The sequence below is a fragment of the Podarcis vaucheri genome (genome assembly GCF_965113315.1).
Source record: "Podarcis vaucheri genome assembly, chromosome: 2".
Classification (NCBI taxonomy): Eukaryota; Metazoa; Chordata; class Lepidosauria; order Squamata; family Lacertidae; genus Podarcis; species Podarcis vaucheri.
Genome location: NC_138760.1, coordinates 121,991,536 through 122,009,387, shown reverse-complemented (window position 1 = coordinate 122,009,387; position 17,852 = coordinate 121,991,536). Strand labels below are relative to the sequence as shown.

The 17,852-nt window shown below is 48.6% G+C and overlaps 2 protein-coding genes across 8 annotated transcripts in view; both read right to left on the bottom strand.

Annotated features, from left to right (window-relative positions):
• The window catches only part of LOC309524920 (uncharacterized protein), a 200,066-nt gene continuing 182,214 nt past the window's right edge, over positions 1-17,852 (bottom strand). The window contains exon 4 of the mRNA XM_082210155.1: positions 1-1,042. The gene's annotated coding sequence lies outside the window, so the exon portion shown is untranslated. The remainder of the gene's footprint in view (positions 1,043-17,852) is intronic.
• On the bottom strand, positions 1,320-15,932 carry LOC309524641 (uncharacterized protein). Of its 7 annotated transcripts, none has more exons than XM_082209438.1 (4): positions 15,917-15,932; positions 7,605-7,985; positions 5,138-5,324; positions 1,320-3,238 (listed from the first exon to the last, which is right to left on the bottom strand). In XM_082209438.1, exons 2-4 carry the CDS (start codon positions 7,968-7,970, stop codon positions 1,347-1,349), a joined length of 2,445 nt encoding a protein of 814 aa, XP_082065564.1. In that variant the 5' UTR covers positions 7,971-7,985; positions 15,917-15,932; the 3' UTR covers positions 1,320-1,346. The 7 variants fall into 7 exon arrangements, with proteins under 7 accessions (XP_082065564.1, XP_082065559.1, XP_082065560.1 ...); XM_082209433.1 differs by lacking the exon at positions 15,917-15,932 and adding an exon at positions 15,231-15,407; XM_082209434.1 differs by lacking the exon at positions 15,917-15,932 and adding an exon at positions 15,231-15,407 and having other exon boundaries at positions 7,605-7,982.

Genomic DNA, 17,852 nt, shown 5'->3' with positions numbered 1-17,852 from the left:
TTTGGAGACAAAGAATCCTTTATTTTCAGTCAGATTCAGAACTATTTCCTGTCCTCTTACCCATGAATTACATTTCTGTTCCACACTCCCCTCATCAAGCCCACCACAAGATATATTGCTTTCAGGCACACAGCAACCCTGCGAGGGAGGTTTCGCATAAAGATGGTGACCAGCTTTAAGTTGCCCAATCGGCTTCATGACTGAGGAGGGATTTGAATTGTCCCCGGCATTTGTGACCTCGATCCTTGGACTCAAGCTCCCATGAGCCCCAGCCAGCGTGGCCAACGGCTAAAGAAGACGTGAGTTGCAATATCACATCATCTGGATGGGCCACAGGTTACCCAACAGGTCCGTTTTCAGCGCCTTGACCTTCTCCTGGCGCAGCTGCCCTTGGAACTCCCTTGTACTGAATGTACTTCGTCCTGTGGTGCCTCTGCAGGTTGGCCTTCTTCAGGACGGAGAGGGCCTCACAACAAATGAGGCACACGGGCATGCCTTTCAGCTCCACAAAGAAATAGTCGTGTGTCCATCTTTTTTGAAAATGCGGCACTCCAAATCTATCTTCCTCTTCTTGTGGAAACATTGATTGTGCCCAGAAACAGACAATTAGGCAGATGGAGCTGTTCTAATATGGGAGTCCTATGCTGCCTATAGCCAGCCCTGGTCCATAATGTGTCTGCAGCTCTTTGAGCCATTGAAGTTTCTGAGCTCTTTTCAAAGGCAGCCCCAGGTAGTGTATGTTAAAGTAACTCCTACGCAATGTGGCACCAGACTGCTTTATTTTTTTGTAATTATCTGTTTGTTTTAAATTCTGTAGCTTAAATTCTCTTGATGCTTGTTTTTGTGAGAAGGGCCTCTTATGGTCACAAAGCAATGATTTTCAGTGCAGCTCCATAACACTGATTGCGCCCTCACACTACCCCTTTTTGTGTGGGGATTTGGATCCAGAAAAGGAGAAGACGGGGAAAGATTAAGCAGAAACCCACGCACCCGCTGTGCCACCCTTAGGTGTGCTCAGCCTTCACCTGCTTCATGACTCCACCTTGCATGAGAAAGGATGGAGCTGCAAGAAACAGGAAGTGGTCCTTCAACCAGCCAGGACATCTCACCATCACAGACAGATCCAGTCTCCTGCTGTGGAGTCAAGAGTGGCCCTGGGATGGCAGAGAGAGGAGGGGAAGGGGCCAGGGACAGAAGGAATGGCAGGGCTCCAGATGCTGCCTTGGACCCCTCCCCTGACACCAAGGGGAGCTCCTCTTCTGGGGCTGAAAGCATTGGTGTGGTTTGATTTTATCAGTATTGCAAGGAAGCATAGAAGGAAAGGTAAAGAACACCGATACGGTTTATTAAAGTATCTGTGATTTTTCCCCTGTGTGAGTTCGTTGATGTCTTCTAAGTGCTCCACTTTGACTGTAGCTCTTTCCACATTCAATACATTTAAATGGTTTTTCCCCTGTGTGAGTTCGTTGGTGTATTCTAAGTGATCCCCTATCACTGAAGCTCTTTCCACATTCCATGCATTGAAATGCTTTCTCCCTCGTGTGACTTTGTTGGTGTAATCTAAGGTATCCATTTTGACTGTAGCTCTTTCCACATTCAATACATTTAAATGGTTTCTCCCCTGTGTGCGTTCGTTGGTGTCTTCTAAATGATCCACTATCAATGAAGCTCTTTCCACATTCAATACATTTAAATGGTTTCTCCCCCGTGTGAATTCGTTGATGTAATCTAAGGTATCCATTTTGACTGTAGCTCTTTCCACATTCAATACATTTAGATGGTTTCTCCCCTGTGTGAGTTTGTTGGTGTCTTCTAAGTTTCGCACTTGTACTGAAGCTCTTTCCACATTCAATACATTTAAATGGTTTCTCCCCTGTGTGAATTTGTTGATGTATTCTAAGGTCTCCACTTGTACTGAAGCTCTTTCCACACTCAAAACATTCAAATGGTTTCTCCCCTGTGTGAGTTCGTTGGTGTCTTCTAAGTCCTCCATTTTGACTGTAGCTCTTTCCACATTCCATACACTGAAACGGTTTCTCCCCTTTGTGAGTTCGTTGGTGTATTCTAAGTGCTCCGCTTATGCTAAAACTCTTTCCACATTCAATACATTTAAATGGTTTCTCCCCCGTGTGAATTCGTTGATGTATTCTAAGGTATCCATTTTGACTGTAGCTCTTTCCACATTCAATACATTTAAATGGTTTCTCCCCTGTGTGAGTTCGTTGGTGTACTCTAAGTGCTCCGCTTATGCTAAAACTCTTTCCACATTCAAAACATCTAAATGGTTTCTCCCCTGTGTGAGTTCGTTGGTGTACTCTAAGTGCTCCGGTTATGCTAAAACTCTTTCCACATTCAATACATTTAAATGGTTTCTCCCCTGTGTGAGTTCGTTGGTGTATTCTAAGGTCTCCACTTGTACTGAAGCTCTTTCCACACTCAAAACATTCAAATGGTTTCTCCCCTGTGTGAGTTCGTTGGTGTATTCTAAGTGCTCTGCTTGTACTGAAGCTCTTTCCACATTCAATACATCTAAATGGTTTCTCCCCTGTGTGAATTCGTTGGTGTACTCTAAGTGCTCCGCTTATGCTAAAACTCTTTCCACATTCAATACATTTAAATGGTTTCTCCCCTGTGTGAGTTCGTTGGTGTTTTCTAAGGTCTCCACTTTCACTGAAGCTCTTTCCACACTCAAAACATTCAAATGGTTTCTCCCCTGTGTGAGTTCGTTGGTGTATTCTAAGGTATCCATTTTCACTGTAGCTCTTTCCACATTCAATACATTTATATGGTTTCTCCCCTGTGTGAGTTTGTTGGTGTACTCTAAGTACTCCACGTTTGCTGAAACTCTTTCCACATTCAATACATTTAAATGGTTTCTCCCCCGTGTGAATTCGTTGATGTATTCTAAGGTATCCATTTTGACTGTAGCTCTTTCCACATTCAATACATTTATATGGTTTTTCCCTTGTGTGAGTTCTTTGGTGTATTCTAAGTGATCCAGTATCACTGAAGCTCTTTCCACATACAGTACATTTAAATGTTTTCTCCCCTGTGTGAGTTCGTTGGTGTATTCTAAGTTTTCCACTTTCACTGAAGCTCTTTCCACATGCCATACATTCAAATAGTTTCTCTCCTTTTTGACTTTTTTGTTGTATCCTCAATGTCTTTGTTTCCCCCCATAAATTCACCTGTGGCTTCATAGAATTCTGACTTTCATCTTCCTCACCTGTTTGGGAGTCTGGGAGGAAAGAGAATCCTGTTAGACTTTCAAGAAAGACAAAAAAGGAACTGAACACCTGTCAATCCCAATCTGCACCTTCTCTCATTTTCATACAGTCTCCATTCTCCACTGTCCTCTCTAGGTTCCATATTTTTTGAAAAGCTGATGAGATAATGGCAAGAGCAACACATGATCACTCCATTCACACTTAATAAAGCAGCATCGTTTTATAATCCAGATCTATGGTGGAATTGGCTTATTAGACACATCTATTTTTTCTTTCTGAAGTGAAGAAATGATCTCAGGCTCAAGTAACAGTGTCTCCTTTGTGAAATAAATAAAACTTAAGTGCTGCATGTCACTGTAAAAATATTGCCATATATTGGAACCTAAGAAGAGCCTTCTGCATCAGGCAAAGGCCCACCTAGTCCAACATCCTCTTCTCACAGAGGCCAACCAGATGCCTGTGGGAAACCGGCAAGCAGGACTGGAGCACAAGAGTCTTCTCTGCCTTCCTGTGCTTTCCAGAAACTAGTATCAAGAAGCGTTATTGCCTAGGACCGCGAGGGCAGAGCAGAGACGTCAGTCTTATCCTTTTTTTCAAGCTATCCATGTTGCTGACCATCACTGTCTCCTGTAGGGTGGATTCCATAAATGAATTACGCTTCTGTTTATTCATATTTTGCAGCCCTTAAAGGCTGATAAATGTATTATGGCCTACGCTTGTGTGGGCTGCAGTCTCACAAAGTGGAATTTTGAGCAGGAAAGCTGGTGCCACTATAAACTTCTGAGTCTCTTTGTTGGCTTTGTGTATTTGTTTTGAAATTTGCACCAAGGTTGTACCACAGTAGCTCCATGGAAGCTTAGGGACGGGCAAAATTACAGGGTGTCAGCTCTGTGAATCTCAAGCCTCTCGTGCCTCCGCTGACAGAGCCTGAGAAGGCAAGAGATGTGATTCGATTGGAATGTGAAGCAGGGGAGGAGCAGCCAAGCTGCAGCAGGAGCAAAGAACAAAGAGCAGGAAGAGGGGGTGCCGACGGGGTGGGTGGGGGCACAGACTGTTAGCTCCAGTTTGAGCTCTGACACAGAGCCCCCGAAATAGCCTGTCCAAAAAATCGTAGGCTCTAGAGAATCTGCAAGAAGAGGGGAAAAGAAAGTGAAAGCGGGGCCTTCTTTGCTGGAGGGCTCGGCAACTGCAAGCTGGGATGAACAGGCCGAAGACTGAGCTCCACAGTGATTTGTGAGTTTGAGATAATTACTACTGGAGTTGTCTCATGTCTGTGCGGGAGAACCAAGCCATTACACAGGGGTGCTAAAATTATTATCCCACTCACTAACTCACTCACACAAACAACCCCAGTCTGTGAGATTGGCAAGTTTACACAGTTTGCTTATAATACCACCTGCTCTTGGACTTTATATGACCAATCCTAAGTGCAGAGCCTCCAGCCACAGGAATTGTGTATCATGATAACTGGTCCTTTGTCCCTTAAGCCCACCAAACTGGGAAGGTGCATGCATTTATTGTGTTTTGATGCTGGTGGAATGTGTCATTCTGACCCTGTCTCTAAAAAATAAGAGTAATAGAAACAATTTAAATACATTGATTATAAATAATTATGTGAAGCATTTCCATTCCCCTTCACCCATTTTTCAGGATTGATGTGCAACATCATTATCATCAATTATTCCTGCCATGGAAACAACACCTAAGATTTCAAAGCCTGGAGGAAGAAAATCTGACCCCACTACTTTAGGAAAAGGATTCAAGGAACAAAGAGCTGCTTTGGAGAAGGCCTCACTTTTTCCTTCTTAATGTCAGGAACTTCCTTCCATTTGTCTCCTCTCCATCTTTTCCTCTTTCTCCCTCCACCATCCATCTGTCCCTGTCCCCATCTCCTCTCCTCTGGAACTCACCAGATTTCTCCAAGGGTCCTGGGAGGGAATGCTCAGAGGTTGTGGGGAGGGATGCGGGAGACAGCCTGACCAGGTCAACCGTCCATCTTCCTCCTTCCATCCTGGCCAGGGTTGCAGGTTCAGTCTCAGCTAGGTTTGCAGGTTCAGCTTCCTGAGGAGTGCAGAATCCAGAGCAAGTTGCAGCTTCCTGGGAGGAAGGGAAGAAGAAGCCAAGGGAGTCTGAGAGCCCCTGCAGGGATTCTCCTGCCCAAGACATTCTACTGCCCCTGGAGAAGCCGCAATTGGGCACCCCCTTCCCAAGGGGACCCACTTCCCAAGGTGCATTTTCAAACACCTTTGGCAATTCTTTTCACCTGCCTGTCCCACCTCCCTTCTTAAGGCTGGCATGGTATGCACATTAGTGGCCTGAGAGTAGATTCTTGGGAACTTAAAAGTTAATCTGCAAAGGACTGCTCTGAATACATGGGTGGCCCTTGCAGGGAGAAGAAGGAAGCCCCTTGCTTGCATCTGGACCCCTTGGGAGAGGCGGGGGATCCGCCCACTGCTCCCTCTGCCCTCGCTGCCTCTTCCTCTGTCCTCCTGGCCTGCAAACACCCTTTGCTCTTGTTTCTCAGGGGAGAGAGGCAGAAAGAGCCTTCAAACCCATCCGTTTCCTCCTCTGCTCCCCCTCCTGTCCTTTTGGGAAACAGGAACTTTGGTCAGGAGTAAACAACTTAGATGGCAAGTTCGCAAGATAAGCACTTTGGAGCACTGCTTGCTCCTACCATGTGTGTGTCTGTGTGTGTTTGGACCTAGAGGAGAACATACATGTTTACACCAAGTGATTCCTTAAAGAGGGCAATTCTTTAAAACCGAAGGCCATTTCTACGAAATGGAAGACTTCCGAAGGCAGCCTTTTACAGGGAAAGTTTTGCTTGTTTTTGTATTGTTGGAAGCTACCCAGATGGGCAGAGGTAACCCAGTCAGATAGGCAGGATGAAAGTAGTAGTAGTAGTAATAATAATAATAATAATAATAATAATAATTGCTTCCTAAGCCTATCCTGGGACGTGGGTGGCACTGTGGGTTAAACCACAGAGCCTAGGACTTGCCGATCAGAAGGTTGGCGGTTCGAATCCCCGCGACAGGGTGAGCTCCCGTTGCTCGGTCCCTGCTCCTGCCAACCAAGCAGTTCGAAAGCACATCAAAGTGCAAGTAGATAAATAGGTAGCGCTTTGACAGAAAGGTAAGCAGCGTTCCCGTGCACTGCTCTGGTTCGCAAGAAGCGGCTTAGTCATGCTGGCAACATGACCCGAAAAGTGTACGATGGCTCCCTCGGCCAGTAAAGCGAGATGAGCTCCGCAACCCCAGAGTCGGCCACGACTGGACCTAATGGTCAGGGGTCCTTTACCTTTTTAAGCCTGTCCTGATTGGCATGCTGATCACAGACTCTGTCCAAACAACCCCTTTGAATGCAACAGGGCTTCCTATTTTTACTGCTATCAGTGGGAACAGTCAAACCACGAAGCCACTGATCAACCAGAGTTTCCTGTTTTGACCAAGCAAAGTTTGAAGTTAGCTTAATATCCCAGCTTATTCCAAAGCTGCCAGCTGCAGTTTCCTGGTTTGGGCAAAATGGAAAGTTTGTTAGCTATGGCTCATAAGAGATTGCCTGGTTTCATCACAGTTCACCATCAGGGTTGGCCCAATCATGAGATAAGCTGGGACAATTAGGTCAGGAGGCAGATGCAGGGAGAGATGGGACCAGCACGTTCCCAGCTCCCCTGTTTGTAAGCCTTGCTGTCAGTGCAGGATCACACCTGGTAAATTTGTGCAACTACCCATTTAGAGTCTTTTTCTTTTGCCCTCTCTCACTAAAGGTTGGGTGGTGGTCCTTTATGGAGTGATGCATTCGGTGGCTAGAGTTTTTTGTTTTAAACTTGAGTCAACTTAGGTTTTATCGTAACTTTGCTGCAGCAATGCATTAAAAACTGTTCCTATTTTTAACCCAGATTTTCAGGCTGTGATTCAGTCACCTGAACCTGACCATTATCCTAATAAATCTTGCAACAACCTTGCAAAATAGGCCAGTGTTATTTAATGCAAGTACACATGGGATTGCTGAGGCTGCAAGACGTGCCAAGAGATTTACCTCAGTGGGGAGAAAAGAGCATTTTGGAAATGAAGGCAATTTAGAGGAGGAAAATGAGGATTGGTGGCAGATCACCTCTTCTGACGTAGCTTCTGCTCTGATGAAATTCCGAGTCCCCTGTGGTTGCTTTACTAAAGTAACAACATCAGGAGATATGATCACAAAACTCCCATGTATAAGAAAGTTTGGTCTAGCAATCCTTTTTAAACTGGATTAGAGAGAAAGTGCAGGGGGGAGGAATATTCACCACCAAAGCTAAACAGAACCTCCATGTCGAGAGGCAGTGGACCTGTGGCCTCCAGGTGCTGGAAACCCAGGTGAGAGGAGGGCACTTACCTTTCCCAGAAGCCCCTCAGTGTCTGGGAGCAGGGTCTGGTCTGTCCCCCCTGCTCTCCCATTGGGCCACCGACTGGCATCCGTAGCTTCCTTGAAAGGGAGGACACCATCCCCGGAGTGGGGAGGACTGGGAGCCTGTGGGGTTTCCCACCCTGAACGAGGGGGTTGCATCGTCTTCAGGAAATCCTGCTTCTGGGCCTCCCAGTGCTGCTGCGGCTGCCCCTCCTCTGGCTCCTGCTTAATCTGACATAAATCTGCCCGAGGCAGAAGATCCCTGATGGTCCCAACTTGGCCGGCAGGAGGTTTCTTTCCTTTGCACTCCAGTCTCTCCCTTTGAATGGGTCTCCTGGGTCCCTGCTCTTCCATTTTTACGCCACCCTCCTGGAAAAGAAATAAACACAAAGTAAAATAAAACCCAAGAATAAAAACAAAAGCCCATTTTTTAACCATTTGCCAGTTTTTGAAATATATTATTACTCTTTCTATTTCTGATGTTCAGGCTGTGAATGACAATCATTATGTCACCCAAATGACTCCACCCAGGGAGAAGGGGAAGTTATCCAAAGACTGGGGGAAACATCAAGGTTTATGGAAGTACAAATAATATTTTTTTTTTGGGGGGGGGACCAAGGCAGAGGGAGGGAAATCCAACAACAACCCAGTGAGAGGACTGAGCATGTTCAGTGGACAGGGAATGCTGATCCTGGCTGCAGCTTCTAGCATGTTGGAAAGGCAGCAACAGATCTTTGTATATGAATAAGGCTGCAACAGACCCAGCTAACATTTAAAGTACATGGCTTCACCCAAGAAATCCTGCCAGCTGCAGTTTGTTAGGGGTGTTGAGAACTGTAGCAATAAACTACAGGCCCCGTGGTTCTCTGGGGGAAGCCACGTGCTTTAAATGTATGGTATCCGCACAGTCTAAGAAACAAACAGACAAAAGGAATATTGACCAACAAAATCAAACAACCCACTCCAAAATATTTTATATTTGATGGTCACAAACTCTTTACTGAAGACATTCTAACTTGCAGTCCATTGGCTGCATATGGCTTGCCAAGCCTCAGGGTGTGTCCTGCTAGTCCCTGCAGTTTCCATCTCCTGATCTGATCATAGGATGAAGATCTCTGTCTGTCCCGGAGAGAAAGATGCCTAAGGGGCCCTTAGAGAGATCTTTTCAACTCCAATTTCAGCACAAACCAGCACAGTGCTGAAATGGGACAAAAGGAAAATAAATGATCCCTCTGGCTGCTCTTTAAAGAGGATTTCTAAAGAACAATCTGAAGGGTCTTTTTCCCACAGATCTCCTTGCTAATTCAGAAGGGTCTTCTTGTGCTCTTATTTTTCCCCACCCCAGCACTGGGGTTGGAAGGTCTAAACATGCTGATTGTGTTTGCAAGACTTGTATGTATGCTAGATGGCATGTCTGGTGAGTTTGTGCAGCACCTCTGGCGTGTGTGCATGTGACTTTATGGTCTGCATCTCTTTTCTGTGTGCGCATGCATGTGCATACGTTGGCCACAAAGCTCACTGGAATGTGGCCTCCAGAATCAATGCAGCTTTAAGCCCATAAACGTTTCATTCCTCCTGCTCTATCAGAAAGAACAATCAAATCTGAGACTATCAGGAGGAGAGAACTCATGGATCTCCAATGTTCTCAATATCCTATGGACACAAACTGCAATGAGATTTCCCTTTAATTGCTTTGAGATTCTTTCCCTTAAAAATATGAAGCAGTATAGAAATGAAAGGAGTAATAATATGAAAATGAATAGCTAATTTCAATTTTGCCTTCCTCAGTCTTAAACAATACTGTCTTCAACGTTTTTATTATCTTTAATTGATTTCCATTTGCCACACTTCTTAAGAATCCTTCTTTCCTCTGCATTCTCAAAACTGTCACCCACTTCAACCGTCAGCCTTCATCTGAAAACTCTGCTGCCTTACTGAGGAAGGTGGAAATAAAACAATTAATGAATAAATAAGTCTCACTTATTTACACGCAGACACAAGAGGTCACTAGCTTTGACAGCTTGGGAAAAGATCAGATGCGTTCTCCGGGAAATAGATCTATTAGCTGTTTTATTAGCTGTGACAGATCAACAGAGCCTCCATGTGTAGGCACAGTGTACCTTGATTTGGGGCAGGCAAAAGAAGCCATTTCCTTGCTAAATGAATCTGATGCACATCATTGCCACAAGATGCAGTGGTGGTGGTGGCGGCTAAGAGTGCTTTAGAAGGCGACCAATTCATGAATGAGGGCGGTAGGTTTATCAATGGCACTGGCAGAGGAGGGGGGGCAGGAGTAGTGGCCTGCAAAGGGTGTCAGGGGGGCTGCAGGGTGAGAGGGACACCTCCCTGTTGCACTGCTCTTCCATTCCCTCCTGCCTCCCCTTCCCTCTCCCCCGTGGGGAGGACCGTGGAAGAGGACGGGGCTCCCTGCTCAGGGACAGGGAGAGGGGAGGCAAAAGCCCCAACGCCGCCGCTGATCATCGGACGACTATATGCATCGTCCATCGCGAAGCAGCAGCTGCCTTGGAGCCCTCATTCTGCCCCTTGAGCTCAGGACTGAAGGGAGCAGCTCCCCAGGGTCTCCGGCAGGGTCCGTGCCAGCCTGAGCCAGAGATGTTTGCCCCTGCGCCCTCCTGCAGATGCCCTGCCCCTCAGCTGCGCCCCTTCCCCTTCCTGCCCGGGTGGGGGGGGGCGCCCTGCAGCCTCTGACTCCACTCGGGGCCTGATCCTGCCAGGCGCACCTGCTCTCCTCCCCCTCCCGCCCCCTGCACCTCGGACTCCTCGCTCCGTCCCTGCTCTGGAATCCGGCTCCTCTCAGGGGAAACTCGCCAGGCCACGGGCCGCTGCTCCTCCGCTCTCCTCGGCGGGGGACAGGAAAGTGCAGCCGCTCTCGAGTCCCCCTGGCTGGCCCCGTTTCCTGCCTCTCTGGGCATCGGAGCTCGCTGGCTGTGGGTTGGGCCCTGGGAGGCTGCGAGGCTGGATGCGCCCCCTTGCAAGGCGAGGGCTGCGAGACCGCCCTGCTGCTTCCCCTGCCCTCCAATTTGCAGCCCGCTGCTTCTGATCCTGGAGGTTCCGCTCTTAGCTGTCGGGGCAAATGGATTAGCCCGATGAGATCTGGTCCATTCCTAGCTCTGGAGCAGCAGGGAACAAGCTTTTTGCACCCTTCTCTTGGGGTGGTCACACGCCGCCATCTGTGCCCCTCTTCTGACACAGCTTCTGCTCTGATAAAATTCAGAGTCCCCTGCGGCTGTTTAAGTAAATAAGAATAGCAGGAGATATGATCGCAAACCTCCCATGTAAGTTTTGGTCCAGAAAGCCTTTTAAAAGTGGATTAGAGAGGAAGTGCAGGGGGGAGGAATATTCTCCACCGTAGCTAAACAGAACCTCCCTGTCGAGCGGCAGTGGACCTGTGACCTCCAGGTCCTGGAAACCCAGGTGAGAGGAGGGCACTTACCTTTCCCAGAAGCCCCTCAGTGTCTGGGAACAGCGTCTGGTCTGTCCCCCCTGCTCTCCCACTGGGCCACCGACTGGCATCCGCAGCTCCCCTGAAGGAGAGGACACCATCCCCGGAGTGGGGAGGACTGGGAGCCTGTGGGGTTTCCCACCCTGAACGAGGGGGCTGCATCGTCTTCAGGAAATCCTGCTTCTGGGCCTCCCAGTGCTGCTGCGGCTGCCCCTCCTCTGCCTCCTGCTTAATCTGACATAAATCTGCCAGAGGCAGAAGATCCCTGATGGTCCCAACTTGGCTGGCAGGAGGTTTATTTCCTTTGCACTCCAGTCTCTCCCTTTGAATTTTAACCATTAGCCAGTTTTTGAAATATATTATTACTCTTTCTATTTCTGATGTTCAGGATGTGAATGACAATCATTATGTCACCCAAATGGCTCCACCCAGGGACGAGGGGAAGTTATCCAAAGACTGGGGGAAACATCAAGGTTTATGGAAGTACAAATAATATTGGGGGGGGGGGAACCAAGGCACTGGAAGGAAATCCAAAAACAACCCAGTGAGAGGACTGAGCATGTTCAGTGGACAGGGAATGCTGATCCTGGCTGCAGCTTCTAGCATGTTGGAAAGGCAGCAACAGGTCTTTGTATATGATTAAGGCTGCGACAGACCCAGCTAACATTGAAAGTACAGTGGTACCCCGCAAGACGAATGCCTCGCAAGACGAAAAACTCACTAGACGAAAGGGTTTTTCGTTTTTTGAGGTGCTTCGCAAGATGAATTTCCCTATGGACTTGCTTCTCAAGACGAAAACGTCTTGCGAGTTCTTGCGAGTTTGTTTCCTTTTTCTTAAAGCCGCTAAGCCGCTAATAGCCGCTAAGCCGCTAATAGCCATGCTTGGCAAGACGAAAAAACCGCAAGACGAAGAGACTCGCGGAACGGATTAATTTCATCTTGCGAGGCACCACTGTACATGGCTTCACCCAAGAAATCCTGTGAGCTGCAGTTTGTTAGGGGTGTTGAGAACTTTAGCAATAAACTACAGGTCCTGTGGTTCTCTGGGGGAAGCCACGTGCTTTAAATGTATGGGATCTGCACAGCCTAAGAAACTGACTAAAGGAATACTGACCAACAAAATCAAAGAACTCACTCCAAAATATTTTAAATTTGATGGTCACAAACTCTCTTGACTGAAGACACTCTAACTTGCAGTCCATTGGCTGCATATGGCTTGCCAAGCCTCAGGGTGTGTCCTGCTAGTCCCTGCCGTTTCCATCTCCTGATCTGATCACTGGATGAAGATCTCTGTCTGTCCTGGAGAGAAAGATGCCTAAGGCAGTGTTTCCCAACCACTGTTCCGTGGCACACTAGTGTGCCGCGAGATGTTGCCTGGTGTGCCGCGGGAAAAATTAAAAAATTCGAAAGATTTTTTTTTAAGTCAAATTTTCGATTGGGGCACCATCACTAGATGACCCCTGGGGTTCCCTCCCTCCCGCTCTGCGCCGGAGGCGGAGGCTGCCCCCCAGGTGGGGCTGCGTCGGGGGTTTTTATTTTTGCAATGCTGCATCTGCGCCGGAGGGGACGCATCGGACCGCGGGGAGACCCCTTGGTGGGCGTGCAAGGCAATGCATGTGTGCAGGCGTTGCATGGAGTGCATTGCAATGCAATGGCAACGCGGCGCCCTGCATGCATGCATGCAACTTCCACCGACGCTCCGGACTTGGCAGGTGAGGGGGGTCCCCAGTGGGTGGCAGAGAGAGCCGGGAGGGCGAAGGGGAGCCGGGGGGGGAGCAGCGCTGCTCCCCGAGCCGAGCCCGGGGGGAAACTTCGGCGGCGTTGCGCCGGGTGTTGGAAGCGGAGGCTGGCGGGGACCCCTCACCTGCAAAACCTGGTCGCCTCTCATATATTTTGTGCATTGCATTCATCGCCCGCTTTCTCCTCCAAGGAGCTCCCGGGGGCACGCGTGGTTCTCCCCGTGTTATCCTCGCAACAACAGCTCTGCGAGGTGGGTCAGGCGAGTGGCCCAAGGGAGCACCCAGGGATTGTCCTGGCCAGGTGGGGTGATTTGAACCCTGCTCTCTGCCCGATCTTCGTCCTCATTTAGCCCCCACATGTGCATGACTGTGCATGACTGAGGTTTCCCCCCCTCGTCTTGGCTATGGTGTGAGTCTGTGCTGTTAATTAATGGGGTTCTGCCTTCGGAGAAGATGAGCCAGCCCTCAAGGAGGTGATTATGTAATTTGCTAGCAATTCATGTCCCTCCCGGCGTGACGCTGCGCGCTGACGTCATGGGGCTGTAATGGTGGTGTGCCTCGAGATTTTTTTCATGAAACAAGTGTGCCTTTGCCCAAAAAAGGTTGGGAAACACTGGCCTAAGGGGCCCTTAGAGAGATCTTTTAAACTCCAATTTCACCACAAAGCAGCACAGTGCTGAAATGGGGTAAAAGCCGTGATCTGGAAATACATGATCCCTCTGGCTGCTCTTTAAAGAGGATTTCTAAAGAACAATCTGAAGGGTCTTTTTTCCACAGATCTCTTTGCTAATTCAGCAGGGTCTTCTGGTGCTCTTATTTCTCCTCCAGCCCAGCACTGGGGTTGGAAGGTCTAAACATGTTGTTTGTGTTTGCAAGACTTGTCTGTATGCTAGATGGCCTGTCTGGTGAGTGTGGGCAGCACCTCTGGCGTGTGTGCATGTGACTTTTTCGTCTGCATCTCTTTTCTGTGTGCGCATGCATGTGCATACATTGGCCACAAAGCTCACTGGAATGTGGCCTCCAGAAGCAATGCAGCTTTAAACCCATAAATGTTTCATTCCTCCTGCTCTATAGGAAAGAACAATCAAATCTGAGACTATCAGGAGGAGAGAACTCCTGAATCTACAGATTTAATGTTCTCAACATCCTATGGACACAAACTGCAATGAGATTTCCCTTTAATTGCTTTGAGATTCTTTCCCTTAAAAATATGAAGCAGTATAGAAATGAAAGGAGTAATAATCTGAACATGAATAGCTAATTTCAATCTCGCCTTCCTCAGTCTTCTACAATACTGTCTTCAATGTATTTATTATCATTAATTCATTTCCATATGCCACACTTCTTAAGAATCCTCCTTTCCCCTGCATTCTCAAAACTGGCACTCACTTCAACCCTCAGCATTCATCTGAAAACTCAGCTGTGTTACTGAGGAAGGTGGAAGATAAAACGTTTAACGAAACAAGCTTAAGGCTCTCTCACTTATTTACACGCAGACACAAGAGGTCACTAGCTTTGACAGCTTGGGAAAATATCCTATGCATTCTCCAGGGAATAGCTCTATTAGCTGTTTTATTAGCCTTGACAGATCAACAGAACCTCCATGTGTAGGCACAGTGTACCTTGATTTGGGGCTGACAAAAGAAGCCATTTCCTTGCTAAATGAATCTGATGGACATCATTGCCACAAGATGCGGTGATGGTGGCGGCAAAGAGAGCTTTCAAAGGCGATCTGACCAATTTACGAAGGAGGGCGATAGGTTTATCAATGGCACTGGCAGAGGAAGGGAGGGGCAGGAGTAGTGGCCTGCAAAGGGTGTCAGGGGGCTGCACGGTGAGAGGGACACCTCCCTGCTGCACTGCTCTTCCTTCTCCTCCCCGCCTCCCCTTCCCTCTCCGCCGGTGGGAGAGCGTGAGCTTGTGCCTGTGCTGCGGCCCCCGGAACCCACTCATCGCCCTTGCAGCCCCCGCAGGGAGGCAGAAGCAGGCGAGAGGGAAGGACAGTCGGGGCGGAGGGAGGACGGGGCTCCCTGCTGAGGGACAGGGAGAGGGGCGGCAGACTCAGTGACCGCCCCGGGAGGCAAAAGCCCCAACGCCGCCGCTGATCATGGGACGACTATATGCAGTCTCCACCGCGAAGCAGCAGCTGCCTTGGACCCCTCATTCTGCCCCTTGAGCCCAGGACTGAAGGGAGCAGCTCCCCAGGGTCTCCGGCAGGGTCCGTGCCAGCCTGAGCCAGAGATGTTTGCCCCTGCGCCCTCCTGCAGATGCCCTGCCCCTCAGCTGCGCCCCTTCCCCTTCCTGCCCGCTTGGGGGGGGGGGCCGCCCTGCAGCCTCTGACTCCACTCGGGGCCTGATCCTGCCAGGCGCACCTGCTCTCCTCCTCCCCCCCCGCCCCCCCGCCTCCTGCACCTCGGACTCCTCGCTCCGTCCCTGCACCGGAATCCGGCTCCTCTCCGGGGAAACTCGCCAGGCCACGGGCCGCTGCTCCTCCGCTCTCCTCGGCGGGGGACAGGAAAGTGCAGCCGCTCTCGAGTCCCCCTGGCTGGCCCCGTTTCCTGCCTCTCTGGGCATCGGAGCTCGCTGGCTGTGGGTTGGGCCCTGGGAGGCTGCGAGGCTGGATGCGCCCCCTTGCAAGGCGAGGGCTGCGAGACCGCCCTGCTGCTTCGCCTGCCCTCCAATTTGCAGCCCGCTGCTTCTGATCCTGGAGGTTCCGCTCTTAGCTGTCGGGGCAAATGGATTAGCCCGATGAGATCTGGTCCATTCCTAGCTCTGGAGCAGCAGGGAACAAGCTTTTTGCACCCTTCTCTTGGGGTGGTCACACGCCGCCATCTGTGTCCCCGTGTACACAAATCACTGAGGTGCCTTAACTCAGTAGAGCGTGAGGTGCTTTATCTGAAGGTTATGAGTTCGAGTCCCAGGTGAGAAAAAGTGGAAATAAAGTGTAATGTTACCTTGAAATTGTGTACACAATAGTCCGAAGGTTTTTAGAGAAACCCCAAACCTTCCCCTTGCTATACCCTTTCTTTGTCTTCTGTAATAAGTGGGTTTTGTTTGGAAAGCTGTCTCTCAACATTTATTAGAACATTGGAATGTACCTGGCATTTTATAAGCTCTTCAGTATGTTGCACAAATAAGTCTCCTTGCGATCAGTATGCCGTCCCTGGTTTCCAAATCCTCTACAGGAAATCTTCCTGAAATACCATTTCATGAAGCTGGGACGATGCCACCCAGCTGCCTGAATGCCTTAGCAGCTGGAGGAGGCAGTCCAGTTCCCAGCTCTGCTGGCCCAGGTCATGTGATCACTTAGCTCCAGGAACAGGTGCCAGGGCTGGGCTCTGTTATCTTTCCATACCCTCCAACATCTCTCCGATGAAAATAGGGGTGTCCTGTTCCATAATGATAATTTTACTATTTATACCCCACACATCTTACTAGGTTGCCCCAGCCACTCCAGGCAGCTACCAACATATATAAAAACATAAGAAAACATTTTTAAAAATCCCTATACAGGATTACCTTCAGACAACTTGGGGGTCACATAACCCCATACCCTCTGGCATCAAATCAGAAACTGACGACAGCTTCTGTAAATCAGGGACATCCCTGGAAGACAGTGGCACTTGGAGGGTCTGTCTTTCCCTGCTTTTTTCTTTGCTGTCTCTGGTCTCCTGCCTCCATTCAGCAGAGGAGGGAGCCTTCATACGGAGAAGGATCGGGGCCAACAGGGCATAGTTGGTGCCTTCAGATGACTGCAGTGAAGGGAGAACCATTTGGAGGAACAGCTTGCTGCAATTTTGGAAAGGGATGGAAAGAGCACAGCTACATCGTGGTTTGGTTCTTCAGGTACTTGTTGTTCAAGTTGTTCCATGGAATTCCTGATCTGGACCTTGTGTGGGAAATGAGTTCTCTCCATCACAAGAATAATTTTTGAAGCTTTACTGCACAAGAGTCTTAAACAGTACAACAATAAGATGAACTTGATAAAGAAGCACGTTGCAAACAATGTTCAGTTCTTTATGTAATCCTGTGAACTGTCCTCTCTCTGGTCCCAGAGGGAGATCCTAAGCTTCTTCATCATTGCATAACTTATTTGCAACTGCTGCTGCTGCTTCTCCTAGCCATCTCCAACAAGCACCCACTGACTTCTCAAGTTTAAGCTTCCTTCTGTTAGAGCTCTGCAGCTTCTGTTTCCAGCGATGAGTTATTAGGAAAGATACCAGCCTCCTCTGCTGCTTTTGTCAGAGTGGAACCTCTGAGTGGAATCTCTTGCCGAAAAGGTTGCACTCTTTTTTCTTCTATGTTTGCTACATATGCCACAATGTTCTCTCTCTTTTTCTCAAATGTTCCAGGCGACCACAAATGAGTGTCTAAAGGGAAACCAAAAGCTCAGAGGTGGGACGGGTGGGGGGTGGGGAGTCTTGAATATCAGGTTGCCTTGTAGTGCCTGGGGGCCCTGCTATTAGATTTGTATCTCGTAAGTGTTGTAGGAGCCTTTAGGTTTTTTAGCTGTATATTTAAAAAACAAGGCTCTCATGAGATGTTTCATTCTTTTGTTATTCTGACACTGCATTGTTTGCACAGCTTTTTAAAATAGTGATTTTTTTAATATGCAAAAAGAATAAAAATGCATGATAAAGGGTTTATTTAGAAGCAGAACAAACATTTTATTTTATTTTAAATAACAGAGGGATGAGGCCCAATTCTTAGTGCTCATCCCAGGTTAAAGATTAGCAGCCACACCCTCACAAAAAGCTATGAAAGGATTTTGTTAGCAAATGTCAAGGTGAATTCCTACCTTGTATTCCTGGGCTGACTCTTCCTTGAGAACCACAGTTCTCACTGTGGACGCGGGTGGCGCTGTGGGTAAAATCACAGTGCCTAGGACTTGCCGATCGTATGGTCGGCGGTTCAAATCCCCGCGGCGGAGTGAGCTCCCGTCTTTCGGTCCCAGCTCCTGCCCACCTAGCAGTTCAAAAGCACCCATAAAGTGCAAGTAAATAAATAGGTACCGCTTTATAGCGGGAAGGTAAA